This window comes from Staurois parvus, unplaced genomic scaffold (genome assembly GCF_062004578.1).
Source record: "Staurois parvus isolate SC_StPar_1 unplaced genomic scaffold, SC_StPar_1.0 ptg001773l, whole genome shotgun sequence".
NCBI classification, from domain to species: Eukaryota; Metazoa; Chordata; class Amphibia; order Anura; family Ranidae; genus Staurois; species Staurois parvus.
In genome coordinates, this window is record NW_028319569.1 from 99,107 (window position 1) to 121,257 (window position 22,151).

The 22,151-nt window shown below is 48.9% G+C and overlaps 1 protein-coding gene across 2 annotated transcripts in view; it reads right to left on the reverse strand.

The window, feature by feature from the left end:
- NBEAL2 (neurobeachin like 2) overlaps nt 1–22,151 on the reverse strand; it is a 135,498-nt gene that overhangs the window by 48,627 nt on the left and 64,720 nt on the right. Inside the window, exons 13-24 of one of the 2 annotated variants that reach the window (XM_089663812.1) lie at nt 20,810–20,981; nt 18,556–18,689; nt 17,831–17,990; nt 17,628–17,730; nt 15,876–16,029; nt 15,522–15,680; nt 13,815–13,974; nt 12,529–12,617; nt 11,699–12,427; nt 9,856–10,031; nt 9,449–9,608; nt 5,182–5,319 (exon numbers count right to left, since the gene is read on the reverse strand). In XM_089663812.1, the coding sequence (XP_089519938.1) occupies nt 5,182–5,319; nt 9,449–9,608; nt 9,856–10,031; nt 11,699–12,427; nt 12,529–12,617; nt 13,815–13,974; nt 15,522–15,680; nt 15,876–16,029; nt 17,628–17,730; nt 17,831–17,990; nt 18,556–18,689; nt 20,810–20,981 (2,334 nt within the window). Of the gene's footprint in view, nt 1–5,181; nt 5,320–9,448; nt 9,609–9,855; nt 10,035–11,698; nt 12,428–12,528; nt 12,618–13,814; nt 13,975–15,521; nt 15,681–15,875; nt 16,030–17,627; nt 17,731–17,830; nt 17,991–18,555; nt 18,690–20,809; nt 20,982–22,151 lie in introns of both variants that reach the window. The other variant, XM_089663811.1, reaches the window with a different exon arrangement.

The following is a 22,151-nucleotide window of genomic DNA, read 5'->3' on the forward strand; positions in this document are numbered from 1 at the left end:
GGGGACAAGCAGGATTTACTCAACAAGGCAGCAGAAGTGGACACACATTCAAAGGACATCCTCCAGCCAGGAAATGAGGCGGAGCTCTATCTGACTGGCTGCAGCTTCTAATGCACATTGTGAGAGGTTCACAGTGTGCAGTGACTTTAGAATAAGCAATTTCTGTTGAGGAGAGCAGCTGGTACAACTGTGCAGGACTGCAGGGAAGTTGGAGGTCAGATATAATCAAGATAATATACAGACCATTTCCGCATTATTCACCACTTCCCGTCCGGCCCATGTATATAAACGGCCTCCCCGCCCCCTGCTTGTGCACGCTCCCTGTCCTCCAGACACAGCGGAACACCGATCGTCGGACGGGGCCTCTGTGGTAGGTCCCGATCATGTGATCACTGATTGGCCAATCAGTGATCACATGCAGAGTAGTAAGCAATGATGTCACTTCTGACATCATTGCTTACTACGTGTGAAATCTGTGAATGATTCACAACAGCCTTGTACCATGTGACAAGTTGTGACCTATCACAGCTCATACAGTAGTTCTCAATGGCTGCAGGAATGCAGCCAGAGAGAAGGAGAAATGATTCTTCTTACAGCCTTTATGGGTGTAAAAGCAATCAGTGTAAAAAAAAAAAATCTTCATCACCCCCCACAAGTAGTACAGTGTCACCATGGTGACCCTACTGCTAGGGTGACAGTATGTAAAAAAAAAAACAAAAAAAAAAAAAAAATTTAAAAAAAGTTTAAAAATTATAATTTTTGGTTATAAACTAATTTGGGTTTTTTTTTTTTTACTAAAAATAAATTTTGGCCAAGATTTATGATGAAATATTATTTATTTGCAAAATTTTATAAGAAAAACACTTTTTTTTTTAAAAATTTCCCAGCGGTGAATAAATACCACCAAAATAAAGTTTTATCTGTCTAAAAAAAAAATATGCTAAAACATTCATATGGGTACAGTGTTGCATGACCGCGAAATTGTCATTCAAAGTGTGATAGCGCTGAAAGCTGAAAATTGGCCTGGGGGTGAAGGGGGTGAAAGTGTCCGGACTGGAAGGGGGTGGAAAGTGTCCGGACTGGAAGGGGTGGAAAGTGTCCGGACTGGAAGGGGGTGGAAAGTGTCCGGACTGGAAGGGGGTGGAAAGTGTCCGGACTGGAAGGGGGTGGAAAGTGTCCGGACTGGAAGGGGGTGGAAAGTGTCCGGACTGGAAGGGGGTGGAAAGTGTCCGGACTGGAAGGGGGTGGAAAGTGTCCGGACTGGAAGGGGGTGGAAAGTGTCCGGACTGGAAGGGGTGGAAAGTGTCCGGACTGGAAGGGGGTGGAAAGTGTCCGGACTGGAAGGGGGTGGAAAGCGTCCGGACTGGAAGGGGGTGGAAAGCGTCCGGACTGGAAGGGGGTGGAAAGCGTCCGGACTGGAAGGGGGTGGAAAGCGTCCGGACTGGAAGGGGGGGAAAGTGTCCGGACTGGAAGGGGGGGAAAGTGTCCAGACTGGAAGTGGTTAAAGGAACAGTCCACCCAAACAAGATACTTCAGTTACGTCAGTCAGCCCCGATGCCTATGGACGTTCCAGCCATGAGCTCCTCATAATTCCAGGCTTTGTTCCCGTCTACCTGGGGCAGGGACAAACCTTTGTGCCTTCCCGTCATCCTATTGTTTCCCCATTCAGCATCTCCTGTTATATCTATAATAGAGAATAACTAAAAATCCAGCATGTATTTTCATAAGCTTTCATGAGGGCCACAGCAGGAACTAATCAGGAGAAAGAGTCCCCAAATGGTGGAAGAAACCATCAGGCGGTTTCCAGTCTCCAGCGCTGAATTCTTAGCTTTGGTTGGACTTCTCATTTTCATTGAGCCAACATGGCTGTTCCCTTCACTTCTGTATTTGGATCGTTCTCATCAAACATCAGTTGGTTACGCGGACGCAGGGGCGTATTTACCACAAGGCAAACAAGGCTCTTGCCTAGGGCGGCATTTTTCAGGGGGGCAGCACCTCTCCCCAGAAGAAGGGAACCAGTTGGGATCCGTGAGAGGCTGCGGGCTGCTTGATGGTGTATGTACAGCCTGACTCTCGTTCCTGGGGATGTCCGGAGCTGTGAAGATGGGTGTATTTTTCTCGTCGGAGGGGGGTTGTAGAAGGCTCTCCCAGGTGGAGGAGCATGGGTGTTGTTGGTCATGGTCAGGCTCTGTCCACAGGAGGGGGAAGTGGTGGTGGTGTTGGTCGGGGTCCATGGGGGCAGACGATTTTTGTGTTGCCTAGGGCAGCACAAAACCTAAATACACCACTGGGGAGATGGCAGGGGGTTATTAGAGCACCAAATGAACCACACAGCTGGTGGACCTACCGATGCCCCTGTTAGGGTGAGTCTCCTCTTTTCAGAGGTTTTGGTATTTTTGCACTTTTATTGGTTTCTCCTTTTTTTTTAAGTATTTTCTGTTGTTTTGTATCCATATAGTGCTCCTATGGGCTCCCTGTGGCTGCCAGGATCTCCTATCGCCTACCTACTGGACTGGGTCGTTCTGCGCACTTACCTCGTGGTTTTAGCCTCTTTCACACAGGCCACTTAAGATCATATGACTCCGGAGTAACGTGGCCTTTTTAGGATTGCCTTTGGGCATGCGTGGAGTTTTGATATCACTTATTGTGTTTGGTTCCTCTAAAAGGTCTGAGAAATAGCCCCCCCACCCCCCCCCCAGAAAGAGCAATTCTAGAAACGTGTCAGGCTTTGGGCTCCATTGATTCTGGATTGTTGACGGGTTCAAAATGACCCCCCCCTCCGAGTTGGGGGCAAATACAACCCATGATGAGGGTTAGGCACTTTATTGTTACAAATATGTTTTTATAGATGTAATATAAATCTAACCAGAATGTCTGATGAGCAATCCATGAATATATGTTTTATGTATATTTGTGCAGCTAATGTGGCTCTTTTAGCACTTCCAGTCCCGACGCTTTCCCCCCCCCTTCCAGTCCCGACGCTTTCCCCCCCTTCCAGTCCAGACGCTTTCCCCCCCTTCCAGTCCAGACGCTTCCCCCCCCTTCCAGTCCAGACGCTTCCCCCCCCTTCCAGTCCGGACACTTTCCCCCCCCTTCCAGTCCTGACGCTTTCCCCCCCCTTCCAGTCCCGACGCTTTCCCCCCCTTCCAGTCCAGACGCTTTCCCCCCCTTCCAGTCCAGACGCTTTAACCCCCTTCCAGTCCGGACACTTTCCCCCCCTTCCAGTCCCGACGCTTTCCCCCCCTTCCAGTCCAGACGCTTTCCCCCCCTTCCAGTCCCGACGCTTTAACCCCCTTCCAGTCCGGACGCTTTAACCCCCTTCCTGTCCGGACGCTTTCACCCCCTTCCAGTCCCGACGCTTTCCCCCCCCTTCCAGTCCCGACGCTTTCCCCCCCCTTCCAGTCCCGACGCTTTCCCCCCCCTTCCAGTCCCGACGCTTTCCCCCCCCTTCCAGTCCCGACGCTTTCCCCCCCCTTCCAGTCCCGACGCTTTCCCCCCCTTCCAGTCCCGACGCTTTAACCCCCTTCCAGTCCCGACGCTTTCCCCCCCTTCCTGTCCGGACGCTTTAACCCCCTTCCAGTCCCGACGCTTTAACCCCCTTCCAGTCCCGACGCTTTCCCCCCCCCTTCCAGTCCCGACGCTTTCCCCCCCCCTTCCAGTCCCGACGCTTTCTCCCCCCTTCCAGTCCCGACGCTTTCCCCCCCCTTCCAGTCCCGACGCTTTCCCCCCTTCCTTCCAGTCCCGACGCTTTCACCCCCTTCCAGTCCCGACGCTTTCACCCCCTTCCAGTCCCGACGCTTTCACCCCCTTCCAGTCCCGACGCTTTCACCCCCTTCCAGTCCCGACGCTTTCACCCCCTTCCAGTCCGGACACTTTCACCCCCTTCCAGTCCGGACACTTTCCCCCCCCTTCCAGTCCCGACGCTTTCCCCCCCTTCCAGTCCCCACGCTTTCACCCCCTTCCAGTCCCCACGCTTTCCCCCCCTTCCAGTCCCGACGCTTTCACCCCTTCCAGTCCCGACGCTTTCCCCCCCTTCCAGTCCGGACAATTTCACCCCCTTCCAGTCCGGACACTTTCCCCCCCTTCCAGTCCGGACACTTCCCCCCCCCTTCCTGTCCAGGCCAATTTTCTTCTTTCAGAGCTATCACACTTTGAATGACAATTGCGCGGTCATGCAACACTGTACCCATATGAATTTTTTAGACAGATAAAACTTTATTGTGGTGGTATTTATTCACCGCTGGGATTTTTATTTTTTTTTGCTATGTAAATGAAAAAGTCCAAAAATTTTGAAAAAATTGTTTTTCTTATAAAATTTTGCAAATAAATAATATTTCTTCATAAATCTCGGCCAAAATTGATTCCGTTATCTTTTTAGCAAAAAAAAAAAAAAATAACCCAAATTAGTTTATAACCAAAAATAAAAATGTAAAAAAAAATGTTTTAAAATTTTTATTTTTTTTACATACTGTCACCCTAGCAGTACACTATCACCATGGTGACTCTGTACTACTTGTGGGGGGTGATGAAGTTTGTTTTTTTTTACACTGATTGCTTTTACACCTATAAAGGCTGTAAGAGGAATCATTTCTCCTTCTCTCTGTCTGCATTCTTGCAGCCATTGAGAAATACTGTGTGAGCTGTGATTGGTCACAGCTTGTCACATGGTACAAGGCTGTTGTGAATGGCCCTGTACCATGTGATCTCTGTGATCATTCACAGATTTCACACGTAGTAAGCAATGATGTTAGAAGTGACATCTTGCTTACTACTCTGCATGTGATCACTGATTGGCCAATCAGTGATCACATGATCGAGACCTCGCACAGAGGTCCCGTCCGACGATCGGTGTTCCACTGTGTCCAGAGGACACAGCGGGCACCGGACTGCGGTGCTGCGCGCTCCCAGGGAGCGCACACAAGCAGGGGGCGGGGAGGCCGTTTATAAATAGTCACCCGCCCCTGCACTGCCCCCGTCTGGCCGTTTATATACAATGGCCGGACAGGAAGTGGTTGATAAGCCCCCCGCCACCCATTCACCAATGCTTCTTTCTGTGTTTGCAAGTCTTTGCTTGGGTACAGAAGCAATCTCCGAGCGCATTTGTGTGTCACAATCTCTGGATCATTTGGACAACAATGGATTCCAAGAAACTGGAAGAACGTTGAACGGCAGACAACTCACCTGCTGATCATCCAACTTGATGAACCCTGTGATGATCCGGAGCCCAATCTGAGCCATCTCCTTCAGGTCCGACGTCCCATTCACCAGGTAATACCAGACTCCCAACTTGTCCAGCAAGTTACTGACTCCTTCAAAGATCTGCAACCAGGAAAATACGAGAGAAGACTTGAAACGGGTTCCTGACACCATCACGGACAAGCAGGGAGGTTTTCGGAGATATGATTTATACAAGCAAACGCGTACCCAGTCCATGAACGGGGCAACAGAGAAGTGTAGGCATTCAACAAGTGCCTCCATAAATCAATGGCTGCGTAAAAGGAAGCATTAGAGAGTTGACATTTCTTGACCATTTCCAGTTCTTCTTGAACGACATTCAAGTGTAACTAGTATCAGACACGTTGGAATAAATATCAATCCCCCATCTTGTAGTAAGGAGTCAACGAAGGGTTACAATTCTCCTAAATGGTGGGTTTGGGGACAGTGCCGGCAAAAAGTCATGTGATGGATGCCAGAGAATCGTGTAGGATGGACATTAGGCGACTCTACTAGTTTGACTTCAGTAAGGTGAGTGAAGCACTTCCAGGTTTCCAGCCTAGGCTGGGCCCCACTGCCTCCTGGGACAGCCAAAGCACAACTATTGCCGGAGTCAGTAGGTCACCACAACGTTGAGGTGGATTTCTGCGTACGCACGCTGATGGAGGTTATACTGCCATCCACTAGAACAGCGGTTCTCAACCTTCCTAATGCCGCGACCCTTTAATACAGTTCCTCATGTTGTGGTGACCCCCAACCATAAAATTATTTACCCAGTAATTATAATTTATGAAGTGTAGTTTTACCTTCAATACTGCTGCTTTCTACACAGTAGCTGCTTTCTACACAGTAGCTGCTTTCTACACAGTAACTGCTTTCTACACAGTAGCTGCTTTCTACACAGTAGCTGCTTTCTACACTGTAGCTGCTTTCTACACTGTAGCTGCTTTCTACACAGTAACTGCTTTCTACACAGTAGCTGCTTTCTACACAGTAGCTGCTTTCTACACTGTAGCTGCTTTCTACACTGTAGCTGCTTTCTACACAGTAACTGCTTTCTACACTGTAACTGCTTTCTACACAGTAGCTGCTTTCTACACTGTAGCTGCTTTCTACACTGTAGCTGCTTTCTACACAGTAACTGCTTTCTACACTGTAACTGCTTTCTACACAGTAGCTGCTTTCTACACTGTAGCTGCTTTCTACACAGTAACTGCTTTCTACACTGTAACTGCTTTCTACACAGTAGCTGCTTTCTACACTGTAGCTGCTTTCTACACAGTAGCTGCTTTCTACACAGTAGCTGTTCTTTACACATCGGAAATATGTGTTTTCCGATGGTCTTAGGCGACCCCTGTGAAAGGGTCCTTCGACCCCCAAAGGGGTCGCGACCCACAGGTTGAGAACCACTGCACTAGAAAATGGCAGCAGTTGCACACATGTGCCGCCGGTGTCTTCCAGTTTCCAAATACCTGAAGAGACTAGTGGCACATCTGTGCACGTGCGAGTTTTATTTATTTTTTTTTTTTTAGAGGGGTGGGATCTGTTCAGTGATTTGATGGTCAATGGTCCAGTGATCTTCAGGAAAAGGATTTACATTTACACCAAGTCCAAAACATTTTAAATCTTAATCCTTTGGGTTATACGATCGCAGGGGGTCTCCAAAGTTTCTAAACAAAGGGCCAGTTTACTGTCCTTCAGACTTGAGGGGAGCCAAACTGTGGTCATTAGGAGTACAAAATGTCCCAGTATCGGTAAACAAAGCCACATCTTTAGTGTCAGTGAGAGAAACTGGGCCCCATTGATGGTATCATTTGGAGGAATTGTGCCCTACTGTTGGTGCCACTGGGAAGAATTGTGCCCTACTGTTGGTGCCACTGGGAAGAATTGTGCCCCATTGTTGGTGCCACTGGGAAGAATTGTGCCCCATTGTTGGTGCCATTGGGAAGAATTGTGCCCCATTGTAGGTGCCATTGGGAAGAATTGTGCCCCATTGTTGGTGCCATTGGGAAGAATTGTGCCCCATTGTTGGTGCCATCGGGAAGAATTGTGCCCTACTGTTGGTGCCATCGGGAAGAATTGTGCCCCATTGTTGGTGCCATCGGGAAGAATTGTGCCCCATTGTTGGTGCCATTGGGAAGAATTGTGCCCCATTGTTGGTGCCATTGGGAAGAATTGTGCCCCATTGTTGGTGCCATCGGGAAGAATTGTGCCCCATTGTTGGTGCCATCGGGAAGAATTGTGCCCTACTGTTGGTGCCATCGGGAAGAATTGTGCCCCATTGTAGGTGCCACTGGGAAGAATTGTACCCCACTGTTGGTGCCACTGGGAAGAACTGTGCCCCACTGTTGGTGCCACTGGGAAGAACTGTGCCCCACTGTTGGTGCCACTGGGAAGAACTGTGCCCCACTGTTGGTGCCACTGGGAAGAACTGTGCCCCACTGTTGGTGCCACTGGGAAGAACTGTGCCCCACTGTTGGTGCCACTGGGAAGAACTGTGCCCCACTGTTGGTGCCACTGGGAAGAACTGTGCCCCACTGTTGGTGCCACTGGGAAGAACTGTGCCCCACTGTTGGTGCCACTGGGAAGAACTGTGCCCCACTGTTGGTGCCACTGGGAAGAACTGTGCCCCACTGTTGGTGCCACTGGGAAGAACTGTGCCCCACTGTTGGTGCCACTGGGAAGAACTGTGCCCCACTGTTGGTGCCACTGGGAAGAACTGTGCCCCACTGTTGGTGCCACTGGGAAGAACTGTGCCCCACTGTTGGTGCCACTGGGAAGAACTGGGCCCCACTGTTGGTGCCACTGGGAAGAACTGGGCCCCACTGTTGGTGCCACTGGGAAGAACTGGGCCCCACTGTTGGTGCCACTGGGAAGAACTGGGCCCCACTGTTGGTGCCACTGGGAAGAACTGGGCCCCACTGTTGGTGCCACTGGGAAGAACTGGGCTCCACTGTTGGTGCCACTGGGAAGAACTGGGCCCCACTGTTGGTGCCACTGGGAAGAACTGGGCCCCACTGTTGGTGCCACTGGGAAGAACTGGGCCCCACTGTTGGTGCCACTGGGAAGAACTGGGCCCCACTGTTGGTGCCACTGGGAAGAACTGGGCCCCACTGTTGGTGCCACTGGGAAGAACTGGGCCCCACTGTTGGTGCCACTGGGAAGAACTGTGCCCCACTGTTGGTGCCACTGGGAAGAACTGGGAGCCACTGTTGGTGCCACTGGGAAGAACTGGGCCCCACTGTTGGTGCCACTGGGAAGAACTGGGCCCCACTGTTGGTGCCACTGGGAAGAACTGGGCCCCACTGTTGGTGCCACTGGGAAGAACTGGGCCCCACTGTTGGTGCCACTGGGAAGAACTGGGCCCCACTGTTGGTGCCACTGGGAAGAACTGGGCCCCACTGTTGGTGCCACTGGGAAGAACTGGGCCCCACTGTTGGTGCCACTGGGAAGAACTGGGCCCCACTGTTGGTGCCACTGGGAAGAACTGGGCCCCACTGTTGGTGCCACTGGGAAGAACTGGGCCCCACTGTTGGTGCCACTGGGAAGAACTGGGCCCCACTGTTGGTGCCACTGGGAAGAACTGGGCCCCACTGTTGGTGCCACTGGGAAGAATTGGGCCCCACTGTTGGTGCCACTGGGAAGAATTGGGCCCCACTGTTGGTGCCACTGGGAAGAATTGGGCCCCACTGTTGGTGCCACTGGGAAGAATTGGGCCCCACTGTTGGTGCCACTGGGAAGAATTGGGCCCCACTGTTGGTGCCACTGGGAAGAATTGGGCCCCACTGTTGGTGCCACTGGGAAGAATTGGGTCCCACTGTTGGTGCCACTGGGAAGAATTGGGCCCCACTGTTGGTGCCACTGGGAAGAATTGGGCCCCACTGTTGGTGCCACTGGGAAGAATTGGGCCCCACTGTTGGTGCCATTGGGAAGAATTGTGCCCCATTGTTGGTGCCATTGGGAAGAATTGTGCCCCATTGTTGGTATCATTGCGAGAAATTGTGCCCCATTGTTGGTATCATTGGGAGAAATTGTGCCCCCTTCTTGGTGTCAGTGGGAGCAATGATGCCCCCTTGTTGGTGTCAGTGGATAAAATATTGCCCCAAGGGCCAGATAAAATATTGCCCCAAGGGCTAGATAAAGGCAAGAAAAGGACCACACCTGCCCCCCCCCCCCCCCCGCCAAAGTTGGCCTATAAATGGACAGAAACATTTTTAAGAGATCATGACTGCACCTTCTCACTCCAGAGGACCTCATTGCTTTCTCCTTCTGAAAAGAGGAAATCTTGGAGAAGCCTCAGCAGCTTCAGCACATTCTGATTGAGGCCAGGCAGGGTGGAGGTGGAGGCCTCCTTAATGTCCGTATAAGCTGACTCCAGCATCATCTCCAGCAGGCTGAAAGACAAATACGTAAATTGAGAATGTAAATCTTGTTTCAAGTACTGTATATCAAAAGAAAACTTTTTGGGGGTTGGATAGAGTGGGATAAAGCTCAGAAACTCCATTCAGATTTTTTTTTCCTGTTTGTATCCCATTGAGATGACACAACAGGAAGTGAGAAAAGCTTTCCTAGGAGAGGGAAATGACTAGTCTAAGTTGTCACCAGAACAAGTATACCCAGTGAAAGATTCATGGTGCTGACCTTCGTTTGATTTCATCCTGAGGTCTCACCAACTCGCAGGCCGACCCAAGCTTTGTGAGGACTGAGAAGACCTGACCGCGCTCCTTCCATGCTGCGTCTTCCGAGCCTTCCACCCCTCTCCAGGTGACCGAGAAGATGATGTTGGTGAGAAGGTTGCAAAGCTCTTCTTCGGGGGTCTGCTGAAGGGACAATTATGAGGCAAAAGGAACTGGAATTAAGACCGTGGTCACCAACTTCAGCCAACACATGGAAAGCTTAGATTACTGAAAACTGTGGGAGTGTCACAGACCGCACCCTTCTAAACTATAGAGAGGAGGAACCGTGACTGGGGTCCATTCTCCATATGAAGATACCAATGGTGCCCCAACATGCTACATGGAACCAGCCTTGCACAGGGAGAAGAAGGGACAGGTTGCAGCAGGGCTTTCCTTTTCTTAGAGAATAGGTGCAGGAACATACCTTGTCTCTGCCCCCTACCCACCTCTGAGCACTGTCCCTTGGCTCCACCCCTTACCCACCTCCCAGTATTCCCCCTTTTAGAGATTACAAAACCAAGTATCATTTGGTGGTGCTATGTAACTTGTACAGAATTTGCTAATGATAGCAAGGAAAAGCAGTAAAATAAATCCCCAGCAGCCAGAAACAACAGACCCCCACAGTAGCAATAGATCCCACACAATATACCCCCTCCACACAACAATAGACCACCAGCAACAACAGACCCCCCCAAGCAACAATAGAAAAAATATCGTCCCAGCAACAATCAATCCCCAGCAGCAACAACAAATCTCCCAGCAGCCAGCATCAATGGACCTTTCCCCCTCAGCAGTAGAGCAACATCTGACCCCCAGCAACATAACCGACCCAGCAACAAAGCGATTCACAACCAGCAATAACAGACCCTCCAGCAACAATAGATCCCCCAGCAGCCAGCAACAATAGATCCCCCAGCAGCCAGCAACAATAGATCCCCCAGCAGCCAGCAACAATAGATCCCCCAGCAGCCAGCATCTACAGACCCTCCCAGCATCTACAGACCCTCCCAGCATCTACAGATCCCCCAGCATCTACAGATCCCCCAGCATCTACAGATCCCCCAGCATCTACAGATCCCCCAGCAGCCAGCATCTACAGACCCTCCCAGCAGCCAGCATCTACAGACCCTCCCAGCAGCCAGCATCTACAGACCCTCCCAGCAGCCAGCATCTACAGACCCTCCCAGCAGCCAGCATCTACAGACCCTCCCAGCATCTACAGACCCCCCAACATCTACAGATCCCCCAGCATCTACAGATCCCCCAGCATCTACAGATCCCCCAGCATCTACAGATCCCCCAGCAGCCAGCATCTACAGATCCCCCAGCAGCCAGCATCTACAGATCCCCCAGCAGCCAGCATCTACAGATCCCCCAGCAGCCAGCATCTACAGATCCCCCAGCAGCCAGCATCTACACATCCCCCAGCGCAACCAGCACCCCTTGCCATTACATACATTTGGTGCTGGACGTGCTGGAACTGCGTTCCCTCACGTTCCTGCTGACAAGAAAAAATTCAAGGGAGAAAAGGTCAACAAAAATGGAATTCACAAAAAGGAGAGCGTCTCTGGACAAGGTCAGCCCGTGGCTTGCATATACTAATCTTTTGGATGGACTGGGCCTTAAAGACCAATCACCAGCCATTGGACAGAATGGGAAAGAGTAAGAACCTCTTTCCAGTTGGACAGGAAATCTCTAGGAAGAAGGAACTTGACCGAGTTTCCAATTCTTAGCCACTAAGTTGGTTAGAGTTAACTTTAAAAGATAGAGAAATGTCATGATCATTGTGACAGAGCATGAGTAGCTACCTGGGGGTTGCTGGTATTTGAGATGGTGTCACTGGGTAACGTCTCTTGGTAGCTGTTTTCATCCAGGACATTAGACAAGCTAGAACTCTTCCGAACTCTCATCCCAGGAAAAGGTTTGAAGGTCTCCAGTGGGGATGGTGTCCCTGGCTGGCTGACCGGCGTCTGGTTTCCACTCTCCATGGTAGCCGCAGAGCTGGAACTTCCCAAGTCTAGCCTCAGATCAAAGGGAGACATGGAGAATGGAGACAAAGGATGGTAGATGTTATCATATGGAGGTCCATCACTGCAGCTGACCTCCTCAGAGCCGGGAATGTCAACAAGGTTAGAGGAGGAATGACTGGCCTGGTCTGAGGAGTCAAATGACTTAAAATTATAGGAATGGAAGGGTTTCTCTTTGGCAGCTGGAGACAAGGAATGGTCGGAAAAGCCTTCAGAGAAGTCCAAGTCTGAGGCCTCAAAACCCACTGGAAATACAACATCTGCGTCTGTGTTCTCCACTGATCCATGGGCTCCATCGTTGCCTTCCTTGCAAATCCCGGACTCCGAGTCCTTGCTGCTGCCCATCCGTTTCAGGGCGCACAAGGTGCCTCCATACAACGGACTGCTTAGGAAACGGGGCCTCGTCTCATACGACTCTTTGATGTAAAGTTTGGTCAATAAATCCTGCCAGCCAGTCTGCTTGGCCAGCTGTCGCACAATGTCTTGTTGGGAATAGATCAGGTGGAAGAGCTGCAAAAAAAAAAAAAGTAAGGGTGTCAAATTTTAACGATAGATTTAATGATACTGAAAGTTTATAAAGAGCTAAAGAGCTACAAGATCACAGAAGTTACCTTCCTACAAACGTCCAGCTTGACCGAAAGCTCTGCCCTGTGCGACAGATAAACCACCGCTAGAAGATCTCTGTAATTTGGAGTCAAATCTGCAGAGATAAAAAAAAAAAGAGCATTCAGAGGACACAGCACAGCAACCCTGACTGGGGTTTCATCACCTGACCTTCATATGCACTACAAAGTTCTTGTTGGGTGACCTCCCCATGAGGGATGATGGAGTGATTCAGACAAACGTTTGGCCCATTTAGCAATGTTGCATTCGTTGAAATCTGATCAAAAATGCGGTCTTACCGCTCCCACGGCCGCCCATCAAAAATCTAAGCAGCAGCCAGGAGAACGTTTCAAATTTAACTCAACGCGCCAGCTGACAGATGGCACATCCATCAAACTCCGCCGTTCAAGTCAACGGGGACATGTGGCAACCATGAGCTCAACTCTTGGCTCGCAGTTGGGGGAGCATTAACTCCATTATTAACCCATTCAGCAGCATCCCATTCAGGAGGTGGTAGCTTAGCCATGCTCTGAAAAGTGATCCACCACAAACTGCTTCGCAGGGCAATGGCTAGTATGAAGCCAGCCTAAAATGTTCCCTCTTAAAGCCCCTCTGTTGAAATCACGTGGCCTCCTATGGCTTCTACGTCAGAGCCGCTGAACCCCAACCAAAAAAAAAATGTCTATTGGTCTGGTGGGAAAAGTGTTACTTATATTCCCCTGGTGGTCTAGTGGGGGACCAGAGCATGGAAACCGTTACAGAGCACTGATGGTGCCAGCTATCCTTTCCCTCTTAACTGGAAATCTCTTCTGGGTATCGGAGGAAGACTGCAGCAGCTCTGATGAATGACCACCCAATAGGACATCTTACAACATACTTCTGCCTGTGCTCCTCTCTCTGCTGGTGTCTGATTGGATGCTGGACCAAGGCAGAAAGACCTGAGTGACATCAGGCAGCTGATGTCACTTCATTTAGGGCCAGGGCTTGACCGAAAGGAGGACCCTGACCCGATACAGGAGTACTGCCTGCACCACCCAGTTAGCGGCCCAGGGTTGAGAGCAGGGGCGGACTGACCATTTGGAAACTCAGGCACTGCCCGAGGGCCCGGGGTCAGTAGGGGGCCCCATGAGATGCCCCTGGTACCTTTTTCATAGGCTTTTTTTAGTTTGGGCAAGGGCACAGGGGCCCTATGACCCCCTATTGCCCGGGGGCCCCATGAGTTGTCAGTCCGCCCCTGGTTGAGAGAAAAAAAACAATTATTAAAAAGGAAAACTAAATAGAGAAGAGCGCTTACCAGAGCCCAAGACTTGTTCTGAGAGACAGCGGATCAGTAGCATGGACACAGGAACGTCATTCAGGAAAGAGATGAGTCCCTGGTATCCGATATCCTTCAACTTCAGGCGATGCTTGAGACGATCGTAGACTTTCTCGTATTTGATTAACTTGTAGAGGATCTGGAGGGACAGTGATGATTCAGGTTATACAGACAGGTGCGTGAGAAAAGAGATCACAAGACATAAAGAGAACCTGTCAGGAAAGCAACCTCTGGCTCTGCTCAAGTATTTCAATCCTCATACACCAAGTACAAAACTTTGGAAATTTACTGAATTCAGTGGGAATTGCTCTAGAAGTCTTTATGGAAATTTGTTCCCATTCAATGAAAAGAACATTTGTGAGGTCAGGTACTGATGTTGCTTGAGAAGGCCTGGCTCACTATCGGTGTTCCAATTCATCCCAAAGGTATTCAGTAGGGTTGAGGTCAGTACTTTGGTGTGGAGGAACTCGCTTGTCCTGTATGTACAATCTGGTCAACCTATGTCTAAATGGAGCTGGCTTTGTACACAGGGCCACAGTAATGCTGGAACAGAAAAGGGCCTTCTCCCAAACAGTTACCACTAATTTGAGTTGTTGGACATCCTATTCCAAAACCATGGCCATTAATATGGCGTTGCCTCCCATTCCAAAACCATGGCCATTAATATGGAGTTGCCTCCCATTCCAAAACCATGGCCTTTAATATGGAGTTGCCTCCCATTCCAAAACCATGGCCATTAATATGGAGTTGCCTCCCATTCCAAAACCATGGCCTTTAATATGGAGTTGCCTCCCATTCCAAAACCATGGCCTTTAATATGGAGTTGCCTCCCATTCCAAAACCATGGCCATTAATATGGAGTTGCTTCCCTTTCCAAAACCATAGCCATTAATATGGAGTTGCCTCCCATTCCAAAACCATAGCCATTAATATGGAGTTGCCTCCCATTCCAAAACCATAGCCATTAATATGGCGTTGCCTCCCATTCCAAAACCATGGCCATTAATATGGAGTTACCTCCCATTCCAAAACCATGGCCATTAATATGGAGTTGCCTCCGTTCCAAAACCATGGCCATTAATATAGAGTTGTCCCCTATTCCAAAAACATCATGGGTAATATGGAACTGTCACCCCATTCCAAAACCATGTCCATTAATATGGAGTTGCCTCCATTCCAAAACCATCATGGATAATATGGAACTGTCACCCCATTCCAAAACCATGGCCATTAACAGTTTCCTCCCATTTCAAAAACATGGCCATTAGCATGGAGTTGCTATTGTAGAAACATCTCTAAGCTTCTTCCATGCAGACCTTAAACACTTTCTCCCTCAGCTGGTCAGAGAATCTCTTCTGGAACCCCAAAACCGCTAGCAACCTCTGGAGGAACCTTCAGGTTGTATGGAAGCCTGGTTGAGAAACCCTACATTAGGCTATATACTCTATAGCAGGTAAAGAATGCACCAGTTCTGGGTCTAGATTTCCAGAGCCAGTCCTTTGTAGGTGGGTTCAAACTGTGACCAGAGGGCTAGACAGGAATTAGACAACAGCATGCCCTTTCACCCAAGGCCAGTGTGGTTTCTTGATCGCTAGAGAGCAGCAGGCTTAACATCCCCACGCTATATGTTACTGATAGCGGTAGTCGGCTATTGTAGAAACATCTGTAAGCTTCTTCCATACGGACCTTAAACACTTTCTCCCTCAGCTGGTCGGAGAATCTCTTCTGGACCAGCAGGTAGTAGAAGACCTCCACATTGCCCTGCTCTAGAAGGAAGGAGTACAGCTGCTCGTTGCTGATGTTGGCTTTCAGGAGGCTGTGGATGACGTCAAGGATCCCACATACCTGGAGGACAAGATGGACACATGAACGTCTCTAGGGGTAATGGCCAACAGCTAGAAAACATTACTATTTACAACGGGTTTGATACAAATTCTACAAATTCAAACCACACAAATAAGAACCCCCCCCAGGAAAGCAGAAAATCAAAATATTTACCCATGTTGGGGGTGAATACTGTTGGGGGTCGGGTGAACATACCTGCTCCTCGTCATTGACAGTCGCAGTGTAGCTGATTACGCTGTGCAGATCCTCGACATTAAGACTCCTGGCCAGGAAATCTTTAGTCAGGCTGAAGAGGGACATCTGCACGGTCTTCACATTGTCCTCAGTGATCTGGTCCCCTTTCTGTGTCCTGACATTTTACATAAAAAAAAAAAAAAAAAAAGACAAGGACACTCAACTGATTGTACGATGCTGAGCAATTCCGTCCAAAGAATTCTATAACTTTCAGCAAACTTAACGATTTGAATAGAAGGAATATTGTTTCAGGGTCTTGGCCAAGAAATGGTACGTGGGGGCAGTCTTTGGGGGATACCCCATTCCAAAACCATGACCATCAATATTGAGTTACTTCCCATTTCAAAACCATGGCCATCAAAATGGAGTTGCCTCCAAATCCAAAACCATGGCCATTAGCATGGAGTTGCCTCCTGTTCCATAACCATGGCCATTAGCATGGAGTTGCCTCCTGTTCCATAACCATGGCCATTAATATGGAGTTGCCTCCTGTTCCATAACCATGGCCATTCACATGGAGTTGCCTCCTGTTCCATAACCATGGCCATTCACATGGAGTTGCCTCCTGTTCCATAACCATGGCCATTCACATGGAGTTGCCTCCTGTTCCATAACCATGGCCATTCACATGGAGTTGCCTCCTGTTCCATAACCATGGCCATTCACATGGAGTTGCCTCCTGTTCCATAACCATGGCCATTCACATGGAGTTGCCTCCTGTTCCATAACCATGGCCATTCACATGGAGTTGGCTCCTGTTCCATAACCATGGCCATTCACTTGGAGTTGCCTCCTGTTCCATAACCATGGCCATTCACATGGAGTTGCCTCCTGTTCCATAACCATGGCCATTCACTTGGAGTTGCCTCCTGTTCCATAACCATGGCCATTCACATGGAGTTGCCTCCTGTTCCATAACCATGGCCATTCACATGGAGTTGCCTCCTGTTCCATAACCATGGCCATTAATATGGAGTTGCCTCCTGTTCCATAACCATGGTCATTCACATGGAGTTGCCTTCTGTTCCAAACCCATGGCAATCAATATGGAGTTGCCTTCTGTTCCAAACCCATGGCAATCAATATGGAGTTGCCTCCTGTTCCATAACCATGGCAATCAATATGGAGTTGCCTCCAAATTCAAAACCGTTGTCATTAATATGGAGTTGCCTCCTGTTCCAAACCCATGGCCATTAATATGGAGTTGCCTCCTGTTCCAAACCCATGGCCATTAATATGGAGTTGCCTCCTGTTCTATAACCATGGCCATTCACATGGAGTTGCCTCCTGTTCCAAACCTATGGCCATTCACATGGAGTTGCCTCCTGTTCCAAACCTATGGCCATTAATATGGAGTTGCCACCTGTTCCAAACCCATGGCCATTCACATGGTGTTGCCTCCTGTTCCATAACCATGGCCATTAATATGGAGTTGCCTCCTGTTCCATAACCATTCACATGGAGTTGCCTCCTGTTCCAAACCCATGGCCATTAATATGGAGTTGCCTCCTGTTCCATAACCATGGCCATTAATATGGAGTTGCCTCCTGTTCCATAACCATGGCCATTCACATGGAGTTGCCTCCTATTCCAAAAACAACATGGGTAGGATTAACAGTACCCATCACTGGGAAAACCCGATCTCCATCCTTCGGAGGGGGGAGTTAACATACTTCTATATTGTTGGATGAGGAAAGTCGTCAGCTTACTTACCCATAATGCCTCCTGACTGAGTCCAGAACGTACTGAACGCCGTACTTCCTGCGAATTCTCTGCTTGTGATCTTTCATGATTGAAGAGAGATATTGGATGTGACCTGCAGAAGGAGGAAATGATGATCAAAATGTCTCCATGACATCACACAGGCAGAAACGACCCACCAGTAAGTGTGGGCTAACTGGAGCAGAAGGGCTCACCCAGGCGGACGGCGAAGTCGCTGTTGCACCAGATTCGGAAGTCGAAGAGCAGGTGCTGGTAGAGGTGATGGAGGAGGTAATTGTGACCTTCCAACGAGATCTGGTCCATCAGCATCTGAGATGCCATCAACACATTCATGTCCAGGATAAGAGGGGACACCTGAGGACACAACGGACATCAAAGGCCGCACAGTACACAGACCAAGATTTTCTGTTCTATTAGTAAACGGCAATAACCACCAACCAATAAGGGTTCAACTGATTTCAGGTAAGTGAAATGCGATTGGCTGCTCTCAGCTCAACTGGCCTTCATTAAAGTTTCATTTTTCTCTACCACCTGACCTTGTGCCAATGACTTAACCTGAAGGGAACTTTTGCAACGTTGACCATCAAGTATATCTAAAGGGCTTTCAGCATCGGAGATACAGTCTAGAACCACGTGAGGGGCTTTAAGCATCTGAGATACGCTCTAGAGGAGATCTGCATGGAGGATGGGCCAGCATACCAGCAACAGTGTGTGCCAACCTTGTGAAGACTTCCAGGAAACGTCTGACCTCTGGTCTATGAGGGGTATACAGAGGGGTGTGAGAGCGGAAGCGGTAGAGCAATTTTTTTCTTCACAAGAATTCGGCCACGCAGGAACCGAGGAGTTCCTTCTCCAGTAACATCCAAGGGTCGGGTTATATGCAACAAAAGTTAAAGACGGCGTATGCGTGGCTCCTCACCTTTTGTAGCAGGGCCCCGATGATAGCCGGCCCATGACACTGCAGGAGGCTCTCCTGATTGGCTGGGTGATGCTGAATGAAATTCTTGACCATGAGAAGGAAAGCCGCCACTCCGTTCCTCTCCAACCGGCTCTCTGTGGAGACAAAACGAAGGCGGCGAGTCCAATAGACCCCAAATGTCTCAGTAAAGAGGACCTGTCACTGCCTTGTTTTTATATTTTTTGTTCATTTTTTTAATTTATACATAATTTTGTATTTTGGGTTTTTTTTTTTTTAATTTATACATAATTTTGTATTTTTTCTTGTATTTTGGGTTTTTTTTACATTTTTTATTTATACATAATTATGTATTTTTATATTTTTAATTTCATTTATACATAGTTTTGTTTTTTTTTTTTAATTTATACATAATTTTGTATTGTGGGTTTTTAAAAATAACTTATACATAATTATGTATTTTTATATTTTTAATTTCATTTATACATAGTTTTGTTTTTTTTTTAATTTATACATAATTTTGTATTTTGGTTTTTTTTATTTATACATAATTTTGTATTGTGGGTTTTTTTAAACAATTTTATTTATACATAATTATGTATTATTTTTTTAATTTATACATAATTTAGTATTTTGTTTTTTTTTTTAATTTATACATAATTTTGTATTTTGGGTTTTTTTTAATTTATACATAATTTTGTATTGTGGGTTTTTTAAAAAATTTTATTTATACATAATTATGTATTATTTTTTTAATTTATACATATTTAAGTATTTTAGGGTTTTTTTTAATTTATACATAATTTTGTATTTTGTTTTTTTTTTTTTTTTTAATCTGTACATGTTTTTGTATTTTAACCACTTGCCTATCTGGCACTTTTGCCCCCTTCCCGCCCACGCTAATTTTCACCTTTCACCGTTGTCGCTCTTTAAATGACATTTTTATAATGTTTTCACAAAAATAGAGATTTCTTTTGTTGGTATTTTTTTGCATGTAAATTTTGCGTTTTTATTTGTTATAACATTTTGCACATAAATATTGAAATTGATCATTTCTACACAAATTTAGACCAAAATGTATTCTGTATACATGTCTTTGGTGAAAATAACCAGAATCAGTGTATATTATTACGTCTGTAGGAACGTTATAGAGTTCACGAATTATGAGATATATACACACACAGGACGCCATGTTACACGGACTGCAGCGCGTTTTTGCAAAAAGCACTAAAAAACGCACCAGTGTGAACGGAGCCTCACATGTCTGATTGATCTTGTTTTGTGTCAATAAAGTTTATTGCAGTTTAGGACAAAAAGTATTGTGGTCTGGACTTTCACAACGTCTGATTTTCAGGGGACTGAGGGGTGGAGGGGACTGAGGGGTGGAGGGGACTGAGGGGCGGTGGGGACTGAGGGGTGGTGGGGACTGGGGGGCGGAGGGACCTTCATGGAGCCAATGCAACCCACAAGTTACAAAACATTCTTCATGTAACTTTCTTCACAACGGAACGCTTTCCATCTATCAAATGAGGGAGAACATAAAACACACGAATTCTCCTCCCCCCCACCATCTCCTCCCTCCCTCCCTCCCTCCCTCCAGTAACCTCCACCCTCTCTCCCCCCCCACCAGGACCCACCACCCTCTCCTCCCACCCACCGGAACCCCCCCACCCTCTCCCCCCCCCCTCTCCTCCCCCCCCCCCACCGAACCCTCCACCCTCTCCTCCCTCCCTCCCTCCCTCCAGTAACCTCCACCCTCCACCCCCCCCCCCACCGGTAACCTCCACCCTCTCCTCCCCCCCCCACCGGAACCCACCACCCTCTCCTCCCAACCACCGGAACCCACCACCCTCGCCTTCCCAACCACCGGAACCCACCACCCTCGCCTCCCCAACCACCAGAACCCACCACCCTCTCCCCCCCACCAGAACCTTCCACCCTCCCCTCCCACCGGAACACATCACCCTCTCCTCCCATCCACGGGAACCCTCCACCCTCTCCTCCCACCCCCACCGAAACCTTCCACCCTCTCCTCCCACCCACCGAAACCCATCACCCTCTCCTCCCACCGGAACCCACTACCCTCCACTCCTCCCCCCCCCCACCAGAACCCACCACCCTCCACTCCTCCCCCCCACCGGAACCCACCACCCTTTCCTCCCACCGGAACCCTCCACCCTCTCCTCCCACATACCGGAACCCTCCACCCTCTCCTCCTCCCACCCTCCCCTCCGGGTATAGACCACAAATATCCCACCTGAGGATTTCCCCAGAGGAAGCTGCATGGACTGGGCGTTCCGCGAAGAGGTGAGTTCCGGGCCCACCAGGTCGTGGGTCTCCTGGGCATCTGGAGCTTCCTTTGTCTGCAGAGCCACTTGGTTGAGCAAAGGAAGAACCACACCCATCCCGCCAATGCAGTTCACCACATCCTGAGGAACACGGAGAGAAAGAAAACATGGAACCGTGAATGGAGGAACGGGAGACATCTGTGAGATCTGCGATTGGATGGTCACTCCACCCAACATACATTCCGGGAAGAAGGTCTACAGTGGGAGCGGCCAGGATTCTCTGCTGTTAGGGTTCCTTTTACTAACTGTGCTGAGTTCCCAGGTCTGTAAGCCCTCTGTGCCCATTATGAGGGGTTCCCACCATCCCTGTGCCGAGTTCCTGGGTCTGTACACCCGCTGTGCCCATTATGAGGGGTTCCCACCATTCCTGTGCCGAGTTCCTGGGTCTGTACACCCGCTGTGCCCATTATGAGGGGTTCCCACCATTCCTGAGCTGACCAGGCAAACTCACTGCTGGAGACCTCGAGCCTGTTGTGGCCCATCCTCCTCAAGGTTCCACGTGTCCTCACCACATTCGTGGCGCCCTTCTGTCCTCCCCAAATAATCTGGCTATTCTCAGAGCTTCCGCTCACCAGATGATTTTTGTACCATTCTGAAGTTTCACCACTGACACCAATACTTTGGGTTGACCACTCTTCCCTGGGGCTACCTATCCAACTGACACCAATAATTGGAGGGGTTTTTCTCCCCTGGGGGGCACCATTCCACTGACACTAATGATTTGAGGGGCTATTCAAGCCCAAAGGCACCAAAGATTTGGGGCATTCTCCCCTGGGAGCCACCAACACATAGTTAATCTGGCTGAAAAAAGAAAAAAAAGTCCATCCAGTTCAACCATTCAACACCCATGATATGAAGGTCTAACTTTTCCTGGGATTCACCAATACCGGTGACTTTGGGGGAAAATTCCCTCCTATGGCCACAATCCAAGAGAGACACTAACTATTTGAGGGCCTAGTCTCCCTGGGGGCCACCAACACCAATGTTTGAGGGCATTGTCTTCCCTGGTGGCCACCATCCCACTGACACTAATGAATTGAGGGGCTATTCAAGCCCAACGGCACCAAAGATTCGGGGTATTCTCCTCTGGGGGCCCTCAATTCCCTCCTAGGACCACAATCCCAAAGACACTAATTATTGGAGGGCCTAATCTCCCCTGGGGGCCACCCACACCAATCTTTGAGGGCATTGTCTTCCCTGGTGGCCACCATCTCACTGACACCAACAATTTGAGGGGCTATTTCAGAGGCT